This window comes from Cibotium barometz, chromosome 48 (genome assembly GCF_041138505.1).
Source record: "Cibotium barometz isolate CiBa-2024 chromosome 48, ASM4113850v1, whole genome shotgun sequence".
NCBI classification, from domain to species: domain Eukaryota; kingdom Viridiplantae; phylum Streptophyta; class Polypodiopsida; order Cyatheales; family Cibotiaceae; genus Cibotium; species Cibotium barometz.
The window spans coordinates 24899206-24923813 of NC_141093.1; the positions used below are offsets into that span (position 1 = coordinate 24899206).

General features: G+C 41.9%; 1 protein-coding gene across 3 annotated transcripts; it reads left to right on the forward strand.

The window, feature by feature from the left end:
• The first annotated feature begins 3255 nt into the window (after positions 1-3255).
• On the forward strand, positions 3256-13076 carry LOC147610991 (uncharacterized). 3 transcript variants are annotated; one of them, XR_015263931.1, is made up of 7 exons: positions 3256-3492; positions 3571-3621; positions 3700-3819; positions 11576-11650; positions 11876-12085; positions 12259-12598; positions 12688-13076. XR_015263931.1 is itself a non-coding variant. In XM_086785634.1 (5 exons), the coding sequence occupies exons 1-5, from the start codon at positions 3298-3300 to the stop codon at positions 11930-11932; spliced, it is 498 nt and encodes a 165-aa protein (XP_086641760.1). In that variant the 5' UTR covers positions 3256-3297; the 3' UTR covers positions 11933-12221. The 3 variants fall into 3 exon arrangements, 1 of the variants encoding a protein (XP_086641760.1); XR_015263932.1 differs by having other exon boundaries at positions 12259-12341; XM_086785634.1 differs by lacking the exons at positions 12259-12598; positions 12688-13076 and having other exon boundaries at positions 11876-12221.
• The last annotated feature ends 11532 nt before the right edge of the window (positions 13077-24608 follow it).

A 24608-nucleotide genomic window follows, 5' to 3' on the forward strand; every position in this document is an offset into this window, starting at 1 on the left:
GAAGGATTTGGGGGAGCTCAGATATTTCTTGGGCATTGAGGTGATTAGGTCACCACATGGTATTGGATTACTGCAGAGATAGTATGGCTTGGACATGTTGTCCAAGTATGGTATGACAGGCTGTAAGCCTATCTCAGTGCCATTGGATCAGAATGGCAAGCTGAGTGCAGATTCAGGAGAGATTTTGGAGGGTCATACTATGTATAGGCACATAGTAGGAAGCTTGATCTACATGACGATCACCAGGCCAAATTTGAGCTATGTTGTTGGGTTGGTGAGTCAATTTTTGCAGGTTTCTCGGAAGATTGGATGCATTGCGATGCATATTGAGGTATGTGAGGTCTACTTTGCATTGTGGACTATTTTATGAAACTGGGACAGAGATATGTGTACATGGGTACACAGATGTTGATTGGGCTGGTAGTAGTATCTCAGATAGAAGATCTACTAGTGGCTTCATGTTTTCTTTGGGGAGTGCTGCTGTGACTTGGAGCAGCAAGAAGCAGCCTACGGTTGCTCTACCCAGTACTACAGAGGCCGAGTACAGAGGTGCTGCTATGGCAGCATGTGAGGTAGCTTGGTTGAGAAAGCTACTTGTGCAGATTTGGGTCTATCAGTGGATAGACAAGTTGTCATTTTCTGTGACAATATTAGCAGTATACAGTTGGCCAAAAACCCAGTTTTTCATGCTCGCACGAAGCATATAGAGGTCCACTACCATTTTGTCAGAGAGAAGGTTTTGGCAGGCGACGTTGACCTTGTTTATGTCAGCACATAGGATCAGGTCGCTGACATCTTCACCAAAGCATTGGGTACAGAGAAGTACCGCAGATTCAGGGCTTCGCTTGGTGTACATGAGATGGAGTTGAGCTCGAGGGGGAGTGTTGAGATATCGAGCTCATGTAGTGAGGCGGTGGACACTGATGACCCACCTGGGGGATAGGCCCCACACTTGCACCACTGGCATGGTTGGTGAGATCATGGGTGATATGCGGCCAGTGGGATGACAAGCTGTATGACAGCCATTCTAGAGACTGGCATAGTTATAGCGCCAACTCATTTAGTTGGGTTCACACTATAGAGAACCCTAGTATGTATTTGGTTGAGTACCTTTTCATATCGTGTGTACTCTTATCTTTGTATATGGCGTGTTGAGTGTTGTGTGTAGAAGAAGAAGATTTTCAGCCTCTCACCTTGTGTGTTCTCTTTTAGGGTTTTGTGAGTGTGTGTCTGCTTGCAAGAGCTCAAGCTCTCTTCTCCCCTGCATCTTTTCACTAAAGGCATGATGTTATTCGATGCCTTAGTAGCAATTTGTGTTTTATTGACATCCTTCACAGTTGCAAGTGGCAACTATGGTTTGGTGTTCCACATGAACACGAGTGTTGCATGTTTCCTTGGTCGTAGTACTTAAGGTAAATATGTGCTATATGTTTTGCTTTCCTTGTCATAGAACTAGGGAAGTTACAGACGTAGATGACCATATGGTCTACACATAGATACTTGTTTACAACTTTCTGAACTGTTTTCGCGGATGAAAACTCTTCTTAAAGGGAAAAGTAAAAAGGTCAACATTTGACCAACTAATAAGATGTGAAAACAGAGTTTGAAAGTCTCTTTATCAAACATCTCTACAAACTATATGGCTTGCCCGCCGCGCCGCAGATAGAGCATTGGGTAGAGATATAAAGTTTGATAGTCATCAAAGGTTAAATATCACTCTAAGTAAGAGTGAGGTCAACCATCCGTAGATTGATGGTAGTCAAATTGAAAACCCAATGAGGTTCTAAAGTATATGCTTGTGCATAGATGAATAATCTAGTGGAGAGGAGTACCTCTCACCTTTGGAATCTATTTTTTTGTTGTTCATGACTAGATTTGCTTCATTTACTTTGTTTCATGGACTCTAGTCTAGATTTCCTATGGCCGTAGAGCTATACAAGGAGAAGAGTCGACAAGTTGGTAGCATAGCATGGTAGCTAGTCTACAAATGGTTGGTAGTGTAGTCTACAAACTTGAGTTGCTGGAGATCTCTCAAGTACACCTAGTTTTTCATGCTAGTGGCCGTAGAGCTATGCAAGGAGAAGAGTCAACAAGTTGGTAGCATAGCGTGGTAGCGTAGTCTACAAACTTGAGTTGCCAAAGAGCTCTCAAGTACACCTAGTTTTTCATGTCAGTGGCATGTGAAAACAATGTATCACACCAAGACAACGTAGTTTGTCTTAAAGTTGTAGTTGAGTCCTTGGAGTTACCGCACTTCTACATGAACCAAGGAGAATTCTTAGGTTCAAAGATTGGAACACGAGGTGTATTGTGTACCGATGAGAAATTATTAAGTGGAAGGATAGGGTTAGAAAAGGTCTCAAGTGAGAACAACTATATATGCTTACCAACAACTTTCCCCAGTTTGTTTTCGCAGATGAAAGCTCTTTAGAAAGAGGGGGGCGGGGGGGGGGGTAATGTCACGTAGCTTGTAATACGGCATGCGTGAGTCACTCGTAGCGAGACGACAGAGCTTGACCGACGGACATGGAGTCCACACGCTAGAGTGCATGTGGCAATTATGGTTGAGGTACCCAGGTCATAGGGCCATGGGTGACTGGACTAGTGTCTACAGAGGCAAGTCACTATATAAGCCCGGCAATGTGGACATAGGGCCATGGGTGACTGGACTAGTGTCTACAGAGGCAAGTCACTATATAAGCCCGGCAATGTGGACACTTATCCACATTCCTCTATGGTTGGGTAGTGACTAGAGCTCTTGGCCCTCTTGTCTATGTTGGTGTCTATGGAGTTGTAACAATAATACTTCCACCATGTACAATGCTTATATAGGCTCGAAGGCCCTATCTTACATTCTCTTAATAAGAGGGTGTTCACACACCAGTGGACACACTGACTAGACTCCGAAATATCTATAAGCTTCCAAATTTGCCCTTCTTTTTGGTAAAAGAGAGATGGTATGGGAGCAAGCATTTGCTGACACATCTAGCACGACCCATTTTGAGTGTAGATTGCGTACAGGGTCGTAAGCTAGAGAAAATTTGGGAAGATTGCCTCAGTTCAGATTGTTCTGTGTGCGATTCGAGAACATGAAGTTGGAATTGCTAGTAATCGTGGAACAGCATGCTGCAGGGGGTGAATGCTCCGCGGTCACACCTTGGGAATTGGTTTTGTGTGAAAGCGTCGTCCATCCTCACGTGGGGCGACGGGCGGCCTCGGCTTGATGAGCGGACAAAATGCAGCTTTGTGAAACCTCCAGAGATGTATTGAGTTGGGAGGGGAGGAAGGGAAGGAGGGATGGCTGGGCTGCAGATTGGTGGATGTTGGCCATCTCTGTGCATCGCTACTACTCTGCTGCAACCTCGTCTTACCCGCCAGGCATCTCGCCTCGCCCAACTGCCCAAAATTTCCCGCCATTTTGCCCGTTCGCCCACGCGCATGGGACTCAAAATAGTGCACACATACGACTCTTCTTTCGAGCTCAAGCCGGAGGTCTCTTTCTTTCTCAAAACAAAGCCCACTTCATTTTTCCACATAAAAAACTGAATTAAATCATTATTTTTTTCTCAGTGCCAAGAGAAGCTCCACAGCCTTCTCGACTCTCTCGCGTTCCGGAACCAGGTATAACCTGCTTTGTTTTCTCTTTTTCTCTTGTCCAGTTGTTTTTCCTGTCTTACCTGAGTCATGGGTTACCCACAGGTGGCAGGGCAACTTGCTCAGCCGTCAGGGGATTCCACAAGTGCTTCCGAATATGAATTCACTGGAGAGCTCTTTCAGCCTGTTCCTTGGAGCATTACCACGAGGCATGGCATGCCTCAGGTGAGTTTTTCTTTTTCTTTTTTTTTTGGGCACATACAGGTGTTATCCCACACATTCCAGCTATTGTCACTTTTGTTGCAGCTAGGCATTGTAGAATGTGGGATTGTAATTATGGGATTAAGGAAACGAAGAAGATAGGAATTGGGGTTAGGAAGAAAAAGATATGGGAGAAGGAGAGGTGAAAAGAAAAGAAGAAGAGGAGGAAGAGAAGACTAAGAAAAGCTTCGAAGGGGAGGAAGTGGAAGGAGGAGGAAGTAGAAGAAGAGGGGAAGGAAGGAGAGGAAGAGGAGGAGAAGGAGAGGGCCCATGGGCACTCAAGTTGCTACTACAAAAAGGATCTAGTCAAGGGAAAAAAAAATAATTTAAATATGTTTTAAGAATACCAATGTACCTGTTGTCCGGCACCTGTGCTCTCTCTTGGTACAAAGGATTCTCAAGACAATTGAAGCTATGAGCCATGTTCGTCACCTTACCCATTGTACCTACTATCCAACACCTCGGCCCTTCCGGTATAGTAAAAGTTCTCTTGGTGCAAAGGATTTTGAAGATAACTGAAGCTGGGGTACTTTTTCGACAACTGGAGATTTAAGACACAACGGAATCTGTGTGATCTGAGGACTCATGGCCACGGTTTGGTAAAGGTTAGTAAGTGAATGCATAGCTCTTATGAGGAACTCTTGGCTAGGAATCATTTGTAGAGTCCTAAGTGAGGAGTTTCTGAACCTCGACCTAGCAAGGCACTTGGTCCAAGAGAAGAGGGCATACCGCCTTTCTTTGTGGAGGGTGGGCGTGTTTGGGTGTATGAGACTCTTCTGAAGAGCATACACCAAGACTTGTTTCTAGAGTTCCAGTGAGCAGCCTGGGATGTGGAAAAGGAATTGTTTGAAGTTATTTTTGTACTTCATTACCTGCATCACGTACTTAGAAATCTGGTGACCCTGCAGGGCATCCTCATGCTTGTACCTTTTAGATACTCCTTTTGTAATACAGAATTATTATTATTATTATTTTTTTGGGTGGGTGGGGGGGGGTGTTGGGGATCGGCTTGTTCCGGCTCCAATGTGGTATCGATATTCTCATGCCGTGTATGTTGTTTAAGTGGTTCACATTTGTTTCCTAGGTGGTTTCACTTGGTATCCACTCCCTCCCCACCCTTGGCCTCTCCTTTGACTCTCCCTCCTCCGCCGCCGCCACTCCCCATGCCTTACTCCGCAATGCTCCCTTGGCCCTTGATCCCTTGTGAACTTGGTGCTGTTCTTGGTAGTAATTGTTGGACCCTTTGGAGATGATCATTGGTTCTTCTCCGGTTTTGGCACTTTCTCTAGAGTCAACTAGCACCTTACCTCGCCTCCTAGGAAACCTAATAGATTACACTCTTTTTAGATGCCTCTGGCTCGACTTGAGCTCCCTTGTGGAGGTAGTCTCTCGGACTGTATCATCCTCCACCTCTCCCGGCCTACCCTCATGGCTGATCTCTCTCTTGGTATGGAAGGGCTCCCCCGTGGCACTCTTCCTCTTCCCCTTTGTTGTGGAGACCATGAGCTACACTCACAAGATATTATTTAGGGCCTTAGCCTCCCTATCCGCACCTTGGAGGAGTTCTTAGATGTGGAACTCACATATGAAACGATAGCCTACCTTTTTCGCACGCAAGGGAATGTTCAACACTTCGCCATGTGGCAATTGAGGAAATCTGCAAGCTTCAGGTGTGCACATGAACTGGCACAAGTTGTATGGTTTCTAGGTGGAAGCTTCTCTCACTCTGACTTGACTACTGGTTGACTCTTTCCAGTGGATCCCGGACATCATCCTACTGAAGATAGCTTGGGGCATTCGTCAACCCAAATGGCATGCAAGAGGAGGTCAATTACAAGCTATTTGATTGGTTAACTTGAAAATTGGCTTAGCGAATTTGTGATTCACACTAGTGAGGAGATAACTCAAACAAAGTTTGGGTTTTCTGCTCAATATCATCCGGATGTATGCGAAGCTCATGGTATTTGGATTTCAGCTCCAGCTTACTAAACCACTTTGCCCGGCTAATCCAACAGGTCGTCAATACGAGGCAATGGGAACTCGTTCTCACCAGTAAGCTTGTTCAATGCTCGATAGTCTACGAATACACGCATACTCTCATCCTCCTCTTGACCAAGAGGACTCGAACTCCAAAAGACGAGGAGCTCGGACAGACAAACCCTTTGGCCAATATCTTCTCCAATTTCTGCTTGAGCTTTGTCAGCTCAAGACGGCTTATCTTGAATCAAGTGTGAGACGAGCGTTCTACATGAGGAACGAGGTCAATACATTGATTCTCGAGCTGGCATGGAGGTGACTTCTCTGGCAAATCTATATTGAAGAGGTGTCCATGCACGTCCAAATGTGCTGCCTATTTGCTTCCAAATCCTCCAACTCGTTTGACTCTTACAACATACATGCGTGCAACCCTCGCGCATCGTTTATTTCATCTGAAGGGTGGCTACTACTACATCACCTAGAATGAGATGGCAAGGTTTCCCTAACAACCTCCAAGTGTTGGCCAAAACTCTCTTGGAATGTCAGACTGTGCGGGAGGGTAGATGTAGTCGTTTTCATCATGAGTGCTGCAGTAGACGAACTGGCCTTCTCCTTCTTCTTCTCCTTAACCCCAACCATTTTGCTTCTTCATGTTCTTTGGATAGTCCTTCCCAATATGCGTGGTGGAGCCACAATAAAAGTAGTGCCCAGCAGCCATCTCGGTGGGCGCAACTTGAATGAGTGCACAGAGCGGAAGCAAATAAGCACTAGAGTGTGCTGAGCAAAGAGTGCAAGAGAGAGGGATATGGAGCAACTAAGCTGAATATACTGAAGTGATAACAGTCCCAAAACAGGAGACAGAAAGTGTCTCATAAGTGAATGTGCTAACACGACTCTCTTCAAGGGTGAGGCAAGACACCGAGGCTCCCCCACTTGCCTTGTCCTAGGACTGGCCACCCTTGTCTTTACCATTTTGCTGCCCTTGCCACTGAGCCCGAGACTTGGAACTCTCCCGCAAATCACAGTTCATAGCAAGAGGAAGTGCGCCCGACTCAAAACGTGTGTGCAAGGACTGTTTCAAACCATCCACTGCCTCTTCAGGTCACGCCGATAATCTACGGGAGCAAACTCCTACTGCACAACTACTCATTGTGCACTCAGACAGTTCTATCACCAAAGTTCATAAGCAAAAGATTTATGATTTTATATGGGAGGTAACTCTATTGCTCAGGTGTTCAGGATTTCTCAGAGCACCATGTACACCTTAAATGATATTAGATTTATTTTACCTTGCTAGCCACCTTCTAGCTGTTTCATAGCTGGCCATTCTTTTTCTTTATATATTTTCATGCCACGCTGCATGATAGTGATAAACCCTTGGGATCTTTTGTAAAGGTTTATTAGTATTCTCTCTCTCTCTCTCTCTCTCTCTCTCTCTCTCTCTCTCTCTCTCGTATAAAGGTCACCTGGTAAGAATGGAGATGCGAAAAGAGAGGGAGTCAGAAGCAATGGTATTAGAGACACTGGCGATATTTTAAAAAGGGGAGGATGTTGAGAACACCTTTCAGGAGAGTGGTCGGAATCCTAATAAGAAGTTACCAACTCAAGTTAGCACAGTTTCAGAGGGGGTCATTACAAAACTGAAGGACAAAAATTTTGGGAAGCATTAACAGGGCCAGGGGTTACCCGAAGGACGATTTTATATGGATTTGGAATTTTGAGGCAATATTTCAAACAGGACCTATTATTAAATGGGATGCGAATTCTGTGGATGTCATCACACAATGAGGTAAAAATCTTCCAGTTGTCACTCTTGAATACTTTTAGGCAATCAAAATCGTTGAAGGATACTCCAACATGGATAGATGAGGTGCTTCCGTTGACTCTAGTGAGGCAGAAAGGTGTAGAGCCACAGAAGGCCACAGCAGCTCAGAAGAGTGGTAAGTCAGCAGTATCGAGGGAGGTAGGAGCTCTTACTTGAGTTTTGCATTCCAAAAAGCTCAATAGACTCACAGTCTGACTGATCTATGGTGGATGCCCGTGAAGACCATGTGACAATGTAGTAGGTCTGTTTTTTTAATCAGGAGACCTGAAAGGTTTCTAGGTTGTACTGGTCCTACGGGCTATATTTTGACCTCTTCTGGATGCCTATCTCTCCTACACTATTTGGGCTATACATCGATGAGGTGGCTGACTTCATTGGTCACGGTGGTGGGGATGGGGTAGACATCTTAGGTACCACAGTCCACACTATGCTATATGCAGATGATATTATTCTAGTCTCTGAGTCGCAGATGGGACTACAGCACCATCTCCGTGCACTCGGCGACTTCTGCACACAAAGGGGGCCTACAATGAACCTTGGGAAAACCAAGGCCATGATTTTCCACACCTCAGAGCTGGTTCGACAACAGGCTATCTTCACACGAGTAGGAGGACAGGTAGAGGTGGTAGACTCATGTGTACCTGGGGATTACATTCACGACTCCGCCAGGAAGATTTACTATGGCATAGGCAGCCAGGGATAGACTCACACGAGGGTATGCAGCTCTGGCCATGCTAGAGAGACAGTGTCACCAGGCACACTTCCAGGAGCCCCGCACGAAGGGGTGGTTGTTTGACACACTAGTCACCCCTGCTTTGATGTATGCTGCAGCAGTATGGGCACCTGGGCTCGCCACCTCCACATGGTCTTAGAGAGGCCTTAGATTCTCATGCTCTCACGGATGATCCGCAGCAAACCCTCCGTCCCATATGACATTGTCCGGACAGAGTTTGCTGCACCTCCTATGCTAGTAGAGGCCCTCTTCCAGACGATCTGCTTCATACAGAGGATCGGAGATACGCCATCAGATCGATTCTCACATGGAGCTTTTGAGGCGTCCAGGCAGCTCGCAGAGAGTGGAGATAGGAGATCATGGTATTCACAGATGATACAGTGGCTCACTCAGCATGGTCTTGACATAGATCACCTTCTTTCCAGTATGATATACATGCACCACACATCCAGCTCTCTCACAGTGAGAGGAACAGAGTCCTTCAGTAGGATTTACGGTATCGATACACTCAAGAGACTTGGATTACACCCAGTCAGCCTCTACCGGTGAAGATGCTATACTACAGAGATCGGTTTATGCGTATCTCAGGGGATGGATTCATACATAGACCTGGATACATGGATGTGTACATGCCTCACAGTGCCTGAGTGGCGATTGGCCAACTCAGAGTGTCATCACACCAGCTTGAGATTGAGGCAGGTAGGGCAGCACGGATCCCCAGAGCAGAGAGGATATGCAGACTATGCCAGGAGGAGGTTGAGAGTGAGGAACATTATGTATGCAGATGTAGAGCATAATGTTCCTCACATCTGCATACATAATGCTCTGAGGTATTTTTGCCTCACCATCGCCTATGTATCACATATTACGCCCCCATTATGGTACTGGTTGGAGCTAGACAAATCTGCATTGCATTCTTGTATACCCTACGCATATAGGTTGCACACTGAGCCTCTAGCAATAGTGCTCCATCCATCACACCCCCCCACTAGCTCAGTGCTTTCATAGTTTATTTCATGTTCATTTTGTCCTTTTTTTTTTCTGGCCATCCAGAAGACATTGACAGTTGTACATTGATTTGTCTCATAGGTCGAGTTCAGCCTCTAGTAGACGTTAATACAGCTTTCTCTCTCTCGTCACTTTCAGTGGCCCACGCTTTACCATGCTTCCCGCAACACATGCTAGAGTGACGCGGGGATATGCAGCCTTGAGCTTACTTGAGTGCTTCCAGGCACATTTCCAGGAGCCCAGGATAAAGGGCTGGCTTTTTGACACCCTCGTCACACCAGCCTTGATGTATGGAGCAGCTTTTTGGGGGCCAGATTTATCCGATGAGGATTGGCAGCGAGTTGAGAGGCCCCAAGTCATGATGTTCTCTCGTGTGATCCGCAGCAAACCATCAGTCCCACAACAGATTATCCAGGCAAAGTTTGTTGTAGCCCCGATGGTAGTGGAGGCACTCTTCCAGACAGTCACGTACCTTCATCGCATCAGTCGCATGGATCCCCACAGGTACCCGAGACTTGCCCTGGAGTCCTCTAGACAGCTAGCACTTGAGGGGCACTCTGGAGTATGGTATGCACTAGTTTCACTTGGTTCTCAGTATATGGGCTCTGCATGGACCGCCTACCCCCCCTTCAGTACAGCTTGGACTCCCCTTTTTTCCGACTGTCTCACGAGGATACCAACCGGGTTATCCGGTTAGATCTTCTTAGCCTCTACACACATTGCACATGGATCACACCCCCGGAGCTCCCCACAAAGATGCACTTTTACAGAGACCACTTCCTCACACTCACTGAGGATGGATTCATCCAGCAGCCGGGCTACTTGAGTGTTCACATGTCTCATGCCATGCGGATTGCAATTGGCCAGATACGGGTTTCTTCCCACCGCCTCACAGTGGAGACAAGTAGAGCTGAGCGCATCTTCAGAACCGGGAAGCTCGTACGGACACCTAGAGAGGAGAGGATGCCACACAGAGGTTGAGACGGAGGAGCATTACATATGCCGCTACCCAGTATACTATGAGATCCGCGGGAGGTTTCACTGCCTATTTCGTGAGGGATTCGGTCCACTCTCTAGGATCATTGACTTCCAGGACCAACGTTGCCTGGGCCTCTTCCTGCTTGAGCTCTGCAGACATGGGGACACCTTCTTGAGACACAGGCCCCAGCCACCCCGTCCCCTCCCTCGGCAGCCAACCATCACCAGCTTCTTCCGGACCCAGGAGGTGGAGGACACCGACATAGTGGATCTTGTGGACCCTCCACGAGCTGCTCTGGACCTACCCCGCCCGAGAGGAGTTACCTCAGACCGAGCCTTTGCACTCCAGCGTACCCCCCCCCCCCGTCGGCCACGATCACCTTATCAGCTCCAGATCCAAGACATGCTCCACTCCCATCGAGCTACCTTTCCACGTGACATAGCTGAGGGAGACCTCTCGGCCATACTCGTCAACCCCATGCTTGACATTTTGGAGAGTGGTATACCATCTACTCTGAGCTGATGTTGCTCCCATGTTTTTATGTTCTTAGTATTCCATGACGAGTTTCCATGGACAGTTTTGTATCACCCCAGTGAGATAGCTATATTTATGTTCTCATTCTATTTTATTTTCCATTCCATCTACTCGGAGCTGATGTTGCTCCCATGTTTTTATGTTCTTAGTATTCCATGACGAGTTTCCATGGACAGTTTTGTATCACCCCAGTGAGATAGCTATATTTATGTTTTCATTCTATTTTATTTTCCATTCCATGATGAGATATGCCATGGACATTATTGTACCACTTTGGTCTCATAGGCCCATTGGGTCTTTAGTAGACGCTTAATATATCTTTCTTTCTTTCTTCTCTCTCTCTCTCTCTCTCTCTCTCTCACTATGATTAGTCCTCTGAGGGTCTTATGCTTTGTAGTGAGCCTTCATAGACGTAAATCCAATCTATCTAACTGGCAATAAGTTCTTGCTTGAATAGAAATTCTATGTTTTCAGCATTTGCAGAAGTGCATTTCATGGGATTGTCATGTTGTGCAAATGAAGTGCAATGGCTAGCTTGGGGTGAAGTTTACATTACAGTTCACAGTTCATTTTTAGCAGTTCTTAATGGACGGGTTGTTTTTTAAGCATTTAAGGTGCAAGGTGACTATCTGTTACTGAAAGATTTTGGATGGGTTTTGTTCAGGAATTTGAAAAATACTTCGGTAATGCTGATTATACCATTGTCAACGTTCCTCCAAATTTTATGTTTCAAGCCAAAGTGAGTTTTCTAAAACTAACCTTGCAAATCATGTATGTTAGGAAATGTGCCGATAAAATTTATGCATAGTCATGGTAATTTAATTGTCTCATGGTTTTCCTGGCCCTTTTTATCTCACATACAAGGTTGTCTGGGTAAGCTTTGCAAGTAACTTCTGGTTGCTGAAGGATTTTTTAAGGATCAAAGTTCTTTTTGTTTAATTTGATGTTTGGTTTTTTTGGACAGATCTTCAAGCCCTCCAGACTGTGTGCTATTTTTAGAAAAGTCGTGAAAGCAGTCTGATGTCTAGGCTCGTAAAACCGAAGGTCATAGTCAAGCTGTACAATGCGTTGGATTAAATCATGTGTTGCAAGTTGTGAGAAGATGAACGGTCGCTGGCTAGGATCTAAGACCGAGCGAACCAGCTGAAAGCTAGAGAAGTTCTAGAAGGAAAAGGTTTTGAGTGCGTTTTCCTGAGAATTTATGAACTTCAGCTTACGCTCATTGATTGAGATGAAGCTACTTCTTGTAATCTTTCCAAGGGTGAAATAAGTAGTGCCTCGGATATCTTTTTGGGGTTGTTTTCCAAGTTCATGTGTGTTGAGAGCTTTTGTCCTGTCAACTGACAGGTGAGTTGGTGATGGAATGCCCTGTTTGAGGTGTATATGTGCTGACATTACATCAATATGTACAAAGGGAGAAGCGACAGGTGGTGAGTAAGCAGTAGAAGTGACATTTCAAAGTACCTTCATGTTCTTCCATCTCCCAATGCGATTATTCTGTTTGTTTCACAGCGTTGAAATACTAACCCTCTATATGTCTACATTAATATTCTGCCTTCTTGTACAAAGAGTTGGGTTGGTGCATGTTCTTGCTTTGCATTTTCATTTGAGAATGGCAATGAGAATTGATTTGGAAAAAGACCATTTTCACCGTCTTCGCACTCATGCCACGACCTCCAACCATTAGGTAAAATAGAAGAGTTGGACACCATTAGATAAAATAGGAGAGCTGGGTTGAGTCAACTTTTTCTTACCCTCGTTTTTTTGTCCGACAAGGTGGTGGTTTTGGCTTTCCCATTTTTGGGAGAAGGTTCTTGTGGCATGCTTGTTCAAGCTTGGGACACACCAAAATTCTTGGATTTTAATGTAGAAGCATCCTTTTGTTACTAAGGTGTTTAGTGTTGTTTGCAACTAGTATAGCTCATGTGCAAAAATGTATCTGATGAGCAATGGATTAGTGGTAGTAAGTGTCAAAGATAGTACAGTCATGACTCAAATCACTCACCTTTCAAGCCACCTGTTGTGGAGGTCAAGAGTTTTGCAAGCGACATTACAGCCAATGATACTTTGGATGTGTCCTCTTCTATTGACTCATCCTTTTTACTGCTTTGGAGATGCTTTGGTGTTCAATGTTTTTTGCAACTAGTATAGCTCTTATGCCATCACTCTCGTTCCAAAGAAAGTTGCCTAAGTAGCAATGGATTAGTGTTAATAAGTGACAAAGATAGCATGGTGATGACTTGATCACCCGTGTTTTCGAGCTAGTGTGAAGCAAATATGCCATATTACAGACAAGGATAGCTTTGGATGGGTACCTCTTCTATTGGATCACAGAGGCAAAAAGCCAATTATTTTAGGCCTTGCACATCCCACCTCAACAAAGTAGTCACCCAAGTTTCAAACTGTAAAGCATTTAAGTCATGTGGCAACACTTAGGGTTTGCAATAACTGGTCATGGATGCATTGGATCTAGGATAAAAAGGAGGCCATGTCCCACTGTCTTGCAGTATGTAGGACTAATGAAGTAGTTGGTAATTACATAGATAATGTTATCTTTTTATTTTTTTGAGATTTCAAATATCTTAAAATCATGTCTTTAATTAACCTTTTGAAACCTAAAATCTTGTCATACCCTCTTAGATTACAAATATCTTAAAATAACCTTTTGAAACCTAGAATCTTGTCATAAATCCTACACATTTAAGGGTACCAACCATAAATCTTTTATATGTTCCACCTTGAGAGTACAAATCCTACACATTCAAGGGTACCAACTATAAACCTTTTACATGTTGCGCATAAATCATGCATATTTACCAATCATAAACCTTTTACATGTTCCACCCTTGAGAGCACAAAAACGACATTTAAGGTTATTGTGAGATAGAGCTGGTAAGTATTGTAGTATGGTGGTGGTTGTGTTGGTATTGGAGCTCATAATGGATGCTATGGAGCTTTTTGGCATGGATTGATGGCATTTAGATTCATTTTTAAGGTTTCTTCTCTAGAGCACAAGGGCCTCACTCTTAAGAAAACCTCCATATCTTTCATATAGACGCCACTCGAGGGGTGTGAAATATTCATTTGAAAATAGTGCATATATTTATTTTTAGGCCTGGCCTTAGTATTGGGATGGGTAAGGAGGTTTATGCTTCACTTTTGAAAGCACTAGGGTGATTTGTGGAATATTTTGATGGATATTTTGTGGATGTGGTAACATGGGGGCTAGTTATTATCTTTTGGGGTTTGTATCTAGAGCTCAATCTCCCATTTTTGGATATCTTTTATACTCCACATTTTTTTTATCTTTCCTAACAATGTGAATAATGCCTATTACTTCTTTAATTACCTTAACTAGCAATGCATTTTCACACCAAGCTTCCTATTAGTTTATCAACATATTCATTTTATTTGTTTGCATTTTCTTAGCTCTTCAATTCAGTGAGTTTTTGGTGTTAGCAAAGCAATCTATGTGACCTTGTGGAGCTTTTCCCATATTTATCTTTGCATCTTCTTGTAGTACCCGAATCATGTCTTTCGTTTGGAGTCATGAAACAACACCAATTTTTAAATCTTTTTTGATTTAGTTGTCTTTGTGTGATACTAATTTTAGCACTAATTTATAAAATCAAAATTCAAACTATGTTAAAAAAATTTGTTGCAATACTAATTTTAGGACTAATTTATAAAAAGTAGTGACATCCCATGTGGGCTTGCTCACTTTTCAATCAAATTGCATAGTTTCAACCAATGCACAAAAGACCTCTCATGAAAGTTCCTCCAGTCGGACCTTTTATTTTCGTATTTCTCCATGTTAACTCACATTAAAGTAGGGTAAGTAAGGTCTTCCTTTTGGCACACTCTACCGCTGTTGCTACCATCACGTAAATGGCCTCTCTAACCCAATATAATTTGTTTGTATTTTTAAAGACTTGAATCTTAGGTTTTTTCTTTGCTCTGTTATAACAAAATTAAAGCTTTGTTCATCCAGAGCTACAACTTTTCTTTTCTCAAAGGTTCTTGTGGCAAGTGATGGTCCTTCATAATTCAGGTGAGAATTTGTCATGTCATTATGCATATAATTTACACACAAGGGCTACATGTATGTCCACCACCTTGGGATTACATCATTTAGCCCCTCCTCCTTTGGAAACCAATATTGGGCTCCCTATGGCCTCCCTCTTTTGAGCACCATTATTAGCCTCTCTTTGCTCCTCCTTTGCATGTTTACACCTACTCACCCTCTACACCTTTGCATGTTTACACCTACTCACCCTCTCTTTGCTCCTCCTTTGCATGTTTACACCTACTCACCCTCTACACCTTTGCATGTTTACACCTACTCACCTTCCTCTCTGAGCTTATTAGACTTTTAATTTACAGGGTTAGAACTACCACATCAACATGTTGAATGAGCATGCCACATGGGCTTACCATGCCAAAATGCCCAATCGGTAGGCCATGTCATCATGCCATGCCAATTGACCATGTCATCTTGCCATGTAAGGAAGCACATACATCTTGTCCACCCCCATCACCACTTTTTTCCCATGGAGATTTGTATCCTATCCACCCCAACCATCACCACTTTTGCCGATTCTTCCTTGGGGGGGTGCTTCCCTCTTTTTTTTGACACCTTCTAGTCGAGATATGAGAATTCTTTGAGGTTCACGTTGTTAAAACCCTAAGATCTCTCTATAAACATGCATAAATCAGGCATAAACTCATCCACTTAACCACCCCCGAGCCCAAGGGGGGGACCCTCTTTTTTCTGACACCTTCTAGTGGATATATGAGAATTCTTTGAGGTTCACGCTGTTAAAACCCTAAGATCTCTCTATAAACATGCATAAATCAAGCATAAACTCATCCACTCAACCACCCCCGAGCCCAAGGGATGCACACATGAATTATAATGAAGTACCTCATACCTTTACCTTGATGTTCCATACCACCAAGAGGTATGACTCCAATCCAGCAGCATGTAGCTGTAGTGTGAAATGGTAGGTAAGTAGATATAATCCTCTACACAAGAGAACATCATATCATTACCTAGCCTCAAGATAACATCCCTTGAGTGTGCCCCATGCCCCTATTATATAGGAGGGCCCTCAAGTGACTCTTGACTCTCCATATCCCATGTGTGACCCTTGGATGCCTGACCCTAACCTCAACCCTTAAGGTTAGTCCTAACCTATGCTCCACTAGAGCTTGTTCCCATGCTCCCATGCTCTCAAGCCTAATGTGGGTTAGACTCCTAATATATGCACATAACATACTTTCCCTCTCTCAAAACATTGCACTCTTGCAATGAAAAGAAAGAAATCTGTGCTGAACATTCTCAATCGACTCCTAAGTCACCGATCCTCTATTCCCCTATCTTTCCACCTTAGGGATTAGTCAATTACGAAGTTTCCTTTCCCTAAATTCAAGTACCTTATCAGGTTCATGTGGGACATAGGATAAATTTTCGACTTCAACGAGTTCTTAAGGAGTAACTGTGTTATCCTCACCTCCCAGTTTCCCTTTCAATCTACTGAAAGACTGGATGAACTCTAACATGTGGATGCAGCAACCGTGCCAATCCGATGTATAACTCGAAACCACAATATCTAGGAGATAAATTTGAGCATTTTCTTGTTGATAAAGTCTGAGAATCTTTAGGAACTTTTAAATAAACCAATGCTCCTGGCTCAAAAGACCAAGGTGAGCGTTCTCTATCAGCATAAAACCGTGCCCTATCCTAAGCACTCCTGATAGAATCCTGAGTTTCGATCAGCATTTCCTACATATTATGCAATAAATCCCTCGATGCATCAAGCTCAATGTCCTTAAGACTGACATCAATAGGTGCCCTGAGTTGATACCCATACATAAGCATGACAGACTGAAACCAATAGCCGTATGTTTGGAACTGTTATAGGCAAATTCCATCATTGGAAGATACTTTTCCCAATTTGATGATTTTCTAGAGACATATGCACGAAGCATATCCTCTACAATATGATTAACACGCTCTTTTTGCCCATCAGACTGTGGATGATCAGAGGAACTCATATTCAAAGTAGTTTCCTCGTTGTAAACCATTCGAAATAAAATAGGAAGACATGGCATTATAATGGCAGGAACCACGGATCCATCGGCGGCCTGACGTACCCACATCTGCACAAGGATTTATCGGCGTCTCGAGTTACCTATATCAACAGAGAGAGTCATCAACGTCTTGATGAGTCACATATGTGTTCATCCATAAACCATCAGGTGGACTATATAAATCACCTAAAGTATGGAACTAGAGAAAGAGATGCCAACAAAGGAAGAATCCCAATTTCCTTAATCCGAACACAACAAGATAAACTCAATGAACTCTAAAGAAAAAGATTTCAACAAGTGAATATGCCGACAAGATAATATGCGAATAACCCGCATCTATCTAATGTCAGCATGTGAAAACGTACTTCAATACTAAACAACCCTTGAAAATATTAAATTCTCAAGAAAAAAGAATTATCATGATTTTTTTTTAAAATTTTCCTAATTTTCTACGGCCTCAAAATATGGTAATTTGAATTCCACCAAACCTATCTTATGGCATTCCAACCTATATTTTTCCAAAAAAAATTTAGCAAATAAATTTACCAAAATACCATTGATATTTTATAAATACCAATTTCTAGGACTTCTAAAAATAATTTCTAGAATATTTCTAATTTTTCCTGAGAATCCCATCGTTCACGAAATCTTTAATGCCCACCGACAATTCTCAAATCCAATGAAAATTTACAATTTTAATGGATTTTCTAAATTTTTTTGGTAAAAAATATATTTTTAAAGAAATTTAAATGGTCACAGGCGCTCGAATGGACACACCACAGACATTTTCCATAAATTTAAAATAACCTTTGTCTATTTTTTCACTAATTTTCAAGATTTTTAAATTTTTTTAAATTTACCTCGAACGCATAAGAATACGAACGGTCGAAAAATTTCGGAATCCCAATGGTTTTTCCGAACTACAGAAAGCCAACTGTTCGGGAAAATGAAAAGACAGAAAAAATCGGAATGTGAAAGATCAAAAGTTTTCGGAATCCGAAAGGTCAAAAGATTTCCCGGAATTTGGAAAGCCAATAGATTTCCCAAGAATGCAGAAAGCCAAAAGGTTTCGGGAAAGCGGAAAGCCAAAAGGCTCCAAGAAAATAAAATTTCAGAGGATATTTTTTTTCCTCTCAATTCTCATATTTTCTCTGCCTTTTTTTTCAAGTTTTTTTTCCAAGCTTTGAAAAGCTTTTTTTTGACAAAATTTTGAAAAAAAACCTCTTTTTTTAAATATATTTTTAAAAGCTAAAAATAAAGCTTTTTTAAAGCTTTGTATTAAAGCTTTACAAAAAAAAATTCGAGGGGGGGGGGGAGGGGGCGATTTTCACCCGACGGCTGCAGCTCAGGCCCCCCCTCCCCCTGCCACCCCCGCGTGCGCGTATATATAGTGAGAGAGATAGGAGGGTCTCTCTCTCCACTCTCCTCTCTCCTTCTTCTCCATTTAAAACTTCTCTCTAACCACCCCCTCCTTCTCTGTTAAGAGAGGAGGATTAAGCAAAAAATTAAATTTTACTTAATCATAATTAAAATTTAATCAACTTGCACCTATTAAGAGGTGTTCACATGCGCGAGAGAGGAAAATAGAAGGAAAATTTAGAATTGAGAGCAGAAGAGAATTCCACGCACACAGGAGAGCATTCAATGCATCAATTGGCTGCCCCACACTGCATTTCAGCAGAAAATTGATAGCATCCCCACGAAAAATCGCCAAAATGCATTAAAAATATATATTTTTTTCCATAAAAAATTAGAAAAATTTTCTTAAAAATTAGAAAAATCTTCTAAAAATTATAAAAATTCAAGGAATTCACTCTACCACAAATATCCGCGATAAAACGTGCGATATTTTGGTAAAAATTTCATAAATGCTTATTTTAAACCGAAAAAATTTAAGAAAAATAGCATTAAACTCACGAAATTCCCCCGCAAAACGTCGATTCCTCCATTGAATAGAAGAAACATGCGTTCCAACCACCATATTGATGATCCACATGATAATCATCAAAATAAATCAACAAAATAATATTTTTATTTAGTAAATATTAAAATTTACTTTTAAAAATGCTAAAAATTAGAATAAGAAAGAAAAAATAACAACATTTAACTAGAGATTGCTCTGATACCATTGTTAAAACCCTAAGATCTCTCTAGATAATTATTATGCATGGGAGATCTACGCTACTTTTTAGGAATTGAGATCATTCGCGCATCTCGGGGTATTTGGCTGTCATAGAGACACTATGTATTGGACATGTTGTCCAAGTATGGGATGGCTGATTGTAAGTCAATCTCGGTGCCATTAGATCAAAGTGGCAAGCTTAGTGTGCAGATGTAGGTTATGTGTTGGAGGATCCCACTATGTACAGGAAGATTGTGGGGAGTTTGATCTATGTCATGATCAGCAGGCCAGATTTGAGTTACACTGTTGGCTTAGAGAGGGAGTTTATGCAGGCTCTACACAAACCACATCTTCATAGTGTCCGACGCACACTTTAGTATTTGAGGGCCACTGTTGATTATACATTGTTTTATGCAGCAGGTGTACCATTGGAGTTATATGCGTACACAAATAGATTGAGTAGGTGGCATTTAGACAAGAGATCTACCAGTGGATTTATGTTTTCATTGGGGAGTGCTGTTGTGACATGGAGCAGCAAGAATCAGCCCACAATTGCCTTGGTGAGTATAGAGACAGAGTACAGAGGAGCTACGGTGGCACCATGTGAGTTAGCTTGATTACACAAGCTATTTGTTGATTTGGAGTTGCATGTGGAGAGAAAGGTTGTCATATATTGTGACAGTCTTAGTAGTATACAATTGGCCAAGAATCCAATTTTCCCTACACGGACGAAACACATTAAGGTGCATTACCACTTTATCAGGGAGAGAGTCTTGGCAGGTGACATCGACTTGGCCTACGTCAGCATACAAGATCAGGTCGTTGACATCTTCACGAAGGCCTTAGGAGATGAGAAGCTCCACAGATTTTGAGATACGCTTGAAGTTCATGAGCAGCATTTGAGCTTGAGGGGGGGTGTTGAGATGTCAAGATCAATATGGGCTGACACTCACGAGACGCCTCCATGACTGTTCGACATTTACATCACTGGTGGGTTTGGTAGCTGGCACCGACATATCTTCGCCAGAGATTCTACAATTGGACTACACCGACTAGTCCACATCTACCCACCACTTAGCGTGTTCACATTATGGACTGCTTGTTTATACTCTATTATGTGTGTTAATAACTTTATCTTCTTTGTAGACCTTTTTTGTTGTGTGAAGAAAAAGAAGAATTTTTAGCCTCTCACCTTGTGTGTTCTCTTCTAGGGTTTGTGTGAGTGTCTGTGTGCTTGCAAGAGCTCAAGCTCTCTTCTCCCTTGCCTCTTTTCAAAAGTATGGGGCATTCGAGCACCAAATACTTGTTGATCCAACATCTAATCAACAACTATGTCAATCAATCACACTGAACTCTATGGTTTAGTATCTAACTATGAGTCCCACTAGGTAGTGAGATAGAGGCCTCACCTTCAGTGTGAATACAAAATAGTAGCAAAGTTTTTTAAAACTTACCCCAAATATTTTGTGGATCCACCTCATGGCCAACTGCCATGCCCGAGCATAGCGTGAAAACACTTCCACACCTACCCAAAATACACACTAAACATTCTTGGTGATTTGGCCACACCAAATTGACAAGTTTAGGGCTTCATCTAGAATAACAAGCACCTAAGGTTTGTGACTTTCCATAAAATTTGAGCTCATTGGAAGTTAACACCCAATATCGATTAAAATATACTATCACTTATTTCACCCCCATTTGACACAGTGTCAAGTGGGCATGAAGGGTCCACCCCTAAGCACTCCGTCTCAATACATAACCCAAGAGATTTGTATGATCACTCTGGAACAACACTCACTCTTCTTCTCATAGAAACCTTGGCTAATCTCTCCAGAACAGCACACCTTTCTAAACGAGGGAGGCGATGATTGTTGGAAAATGTGCGCACATACATCGATATCATGCCTAAGTATAACAAATGGTCAAGATAACTGTTGAGCATTCCATGCTAGTATCAAGATCAAGACCTGCATAGCACAATCACTGTTCACCAAATCTACTGGGTTTGCCTCTAATATCTTCGGATTAGCTCCAAACTTGGAGTTTTCTTTGAACCATCATATTCAACCTTAAAACTCTAATATCCATGTCAAGAGACCCATCTGATTACTCTGGATCAACATCCTACTTGACATAGTAGACAACCACCAATCGTCAATCAAATAACATAGATTGTGCAGACATAATCTATGTAGTGACTAGGCACCACAAAATCAAAATCCAGGAAAGTACATTTCTAGTGTTTGCCTTGGTGTCCCATACCACCAAGGTCACAAGAGTTTGCATAGAGCAATTGATGTCCCATACCACCAAATGATCAGGAGGAAAACTATTGTGACACGAAAAAAAGAACCTTCTTTCTTTTGGTTGGATGATTACACATACCTAAAACCCAAGAGTGATGCAAAATATCACCATTTGTAAGGCACAAATTTTAACCATGTATTCACCGTTTAGGAGATTAAAATTCTAATCTCAAGACTCTACAATACTCACTCCGGAGTATACTTATAGATTAATTTAATAAATCTTGGGCTACATGTAACTCCAACCACTTGGATTCCAAATTTTACGGAGTTACAAAACACATCCAATCCATATCTTTTTCATGGGAAACCATTAATCAAGATAATAGGCAATGGATAATGTGTAGATTAGAGAAAAAATGATAGAAAAAGCCAAGGGATGGTTCCCCGACAGTGGCACCAAAAATGTTAAGGCTCACCGTAACCCTCCTTGAAACACATCCAAAAAGAGATTACCTGGTGAACCGCAACTATCGTGATCTTTCCAATGGCCGAGCTCATAACCCTTGAGGTCTCCAAGCTCTACAACTCCTTGGGAAGCAATTCTATCGTGCCTCCCATGAGCATTGTTACACCGTCGCGTTGCACTACGGGTACTCGTCCCTCCTCTCACCTGACTTCACTCACACACACTCACTAGAATGCATTAGGGAAAGATATTAGCAAGAGGATTAGCAAGAGCAAGACTTAATTGTACAATGGGAGAGTCCCTTGTATTATGAGAGATATTCACTTATATACATGACCATAAGTGTTCACACTCACTTAAATTGTGGCTAGCAAGGCACTTTAGGCTCATAAGAGGCCTAATGCAATTACAATGACTTTTCTCATAATATATCCATGAAGTACATCACTTAGGACTTCATCCTTGCTTGCTACCATATGCACTTGAAGTGGGAATCACCCCATAAATACTCCGTCATAGCATTACGGGTGCTCGTCCAAGTTGTAGCTTTGGACACTATTGCTTCATATCTTGAATGTATGACCCTTAAGTGTATCTAACATGACTCCTTGATGTAGGATAATGGCGGTAGATCTTGTTAACCCTAGAATTGGGTTAACAAAGGCATTGCTTAATTTGAGTGATTTTTCACTGTATTTAGTTCATTTTTAGTACATAGTTTGGATTTTAATCACTTGCACAAACTTGGTGCATTAAACACTATCCTAAGCATGCCCAAATCATAAGTACATAAGATGACCCCCGCACACAACATGGCATCCACACTAAATGCATCAAAGGCACATAAGGAAATCTAGAACAAAGTATCAAAGCACCAAGTAGAAGCATCAAGTGGCATCAGATATAAAGTCTACACCACAAAGGCACAATGAAGAAGACAATGCCAAAATGTGGACACAAAGACAAGCAAGGACAAGCAGTTAAAGAGCCAAGCGTCAAGCCAAAGAGAAAAGACCAAGAGCCAAGAAGTATCCAACAACGTGAAGGACACGACATTGACATAAAGCATGAAGGAAGAAACAAGGGATCTTCATTAAGCAAAAGTAAGGAGATCTTAAGAAAGCAGCATCATTGAGAAAGAAAGGAGCTACCAACCACTACCCTAACCTAATCAATTCATATGTTGTAAGCCACAAAATGAGTAGGCAAATCTATGTGTTTGTAAGTGCTTTACCACCTAAGTGTAACCAGAGAGCACCTAGAGGAAGTGATGCAAATGTAAACACTCCTTACCACCTAAGAGTAGCTAATCAAGCACATAGGGGAGATGTCCCATGTCCAAATCCAAATGTCAATCCACCTACCACCTACATTAAGGGGAGGTGACGTATTTGCAAACCTTGCATCTGACCAATTTGTAGTTGCCTAAAAGAAACATGACACCAAGGGGGTGTGTTAAGAAATGTGGTGCCATTGAGCATAGGAGTTGGTAGTAGGGAGTGAGTATGACTAGCCAAAAATGAGTATAAGCATAGCAAGCAACCACAACACAAGCAAAGTATTATCCGGTATGTCAAAGCAAGGCAAAGCCATGTATTTGGCTATATAAAAAGGACCATTTTCAAGAAATGGAATGAAGCAAGCTCCTAAGTCTCTCTAAGAGTAAGTCTAATCTTGTAACCTAATTGTGCTTGAGTCTTCAGCTTAATTAGCTTAGCAATTAGTCATCATGTGTGTACTTTGATGCCACCCACCTTAGGTTAGATTAATCACACTAGATTAATGTAAGATTATAATACCCATGATTTTAACACATCTCTCTTTACACAAGATCTGCTTCAACACTCTTATCATGGATATCTTCCACCCATAGCATGACGGTGATAATTATGACATAACATGCTGCTCCATACATTTTGGCATGTCAGTGGCTTTGTTTATGTATTTTGATACCACATGGACAATACACTGTGGAAAAAGTGGTCCTACATTATATGAATTGTTCATACATTATTGTAAATACTCTTACGATGATTACTCTTAATCTAGCCATTAAAATCTACATTATGTGAATTGTTCACATTTTATTGTAGTCTACATGCTACTCTCGTGCAAATACTCTCGAGATGATTACTCTTCATCTAGCCACTTATTTATTATATTCTAGATGCAAATACTCTTATGATGATTACTCTTTTTCTCAATCTAGCCATTAAAATTGCTTAGTGTTAAAAGATATGATGCTTTACAAATTATTGTTGTCTAAAATGCATATGATTGGTGGGAAGTGTTCCGATTGTTCATAGTACTAACACATATATTTTTGAAATGATTACTTTTAATCACTTGGTGTTAAAATTTTAATGCTCTACATAGTGATATCTACAACTTTACTGCTCAAATTGGTGTAGATCTTATTTGTAACCTCTACAAGTACTTAACTGGAAATTTCAACTTATCTTGGATTGCAACTTCCTAACTTCCTAAATTCTAACTTATCTTGAATGACGCCTTTCTAACTTTTTTAGCAACCAAATTGGGAAGAATATAATTGTTAAATCATCTTGATGTCATCTACAAAGTTTTTTCTTACATTGCAAAAAAAACTTTCATTCTTGGAATCGTGATTGTTCAATTAAGGGTGGGATGCTAGGAGCTAATTAATAAGCTAGATAATTTCCAATGTTGCATGGTCAATCAAGTTATCACCAAGTATACTAGGTGCTCTTACATCTACATATAAGAGCTTAAAAGTTAGAGACTT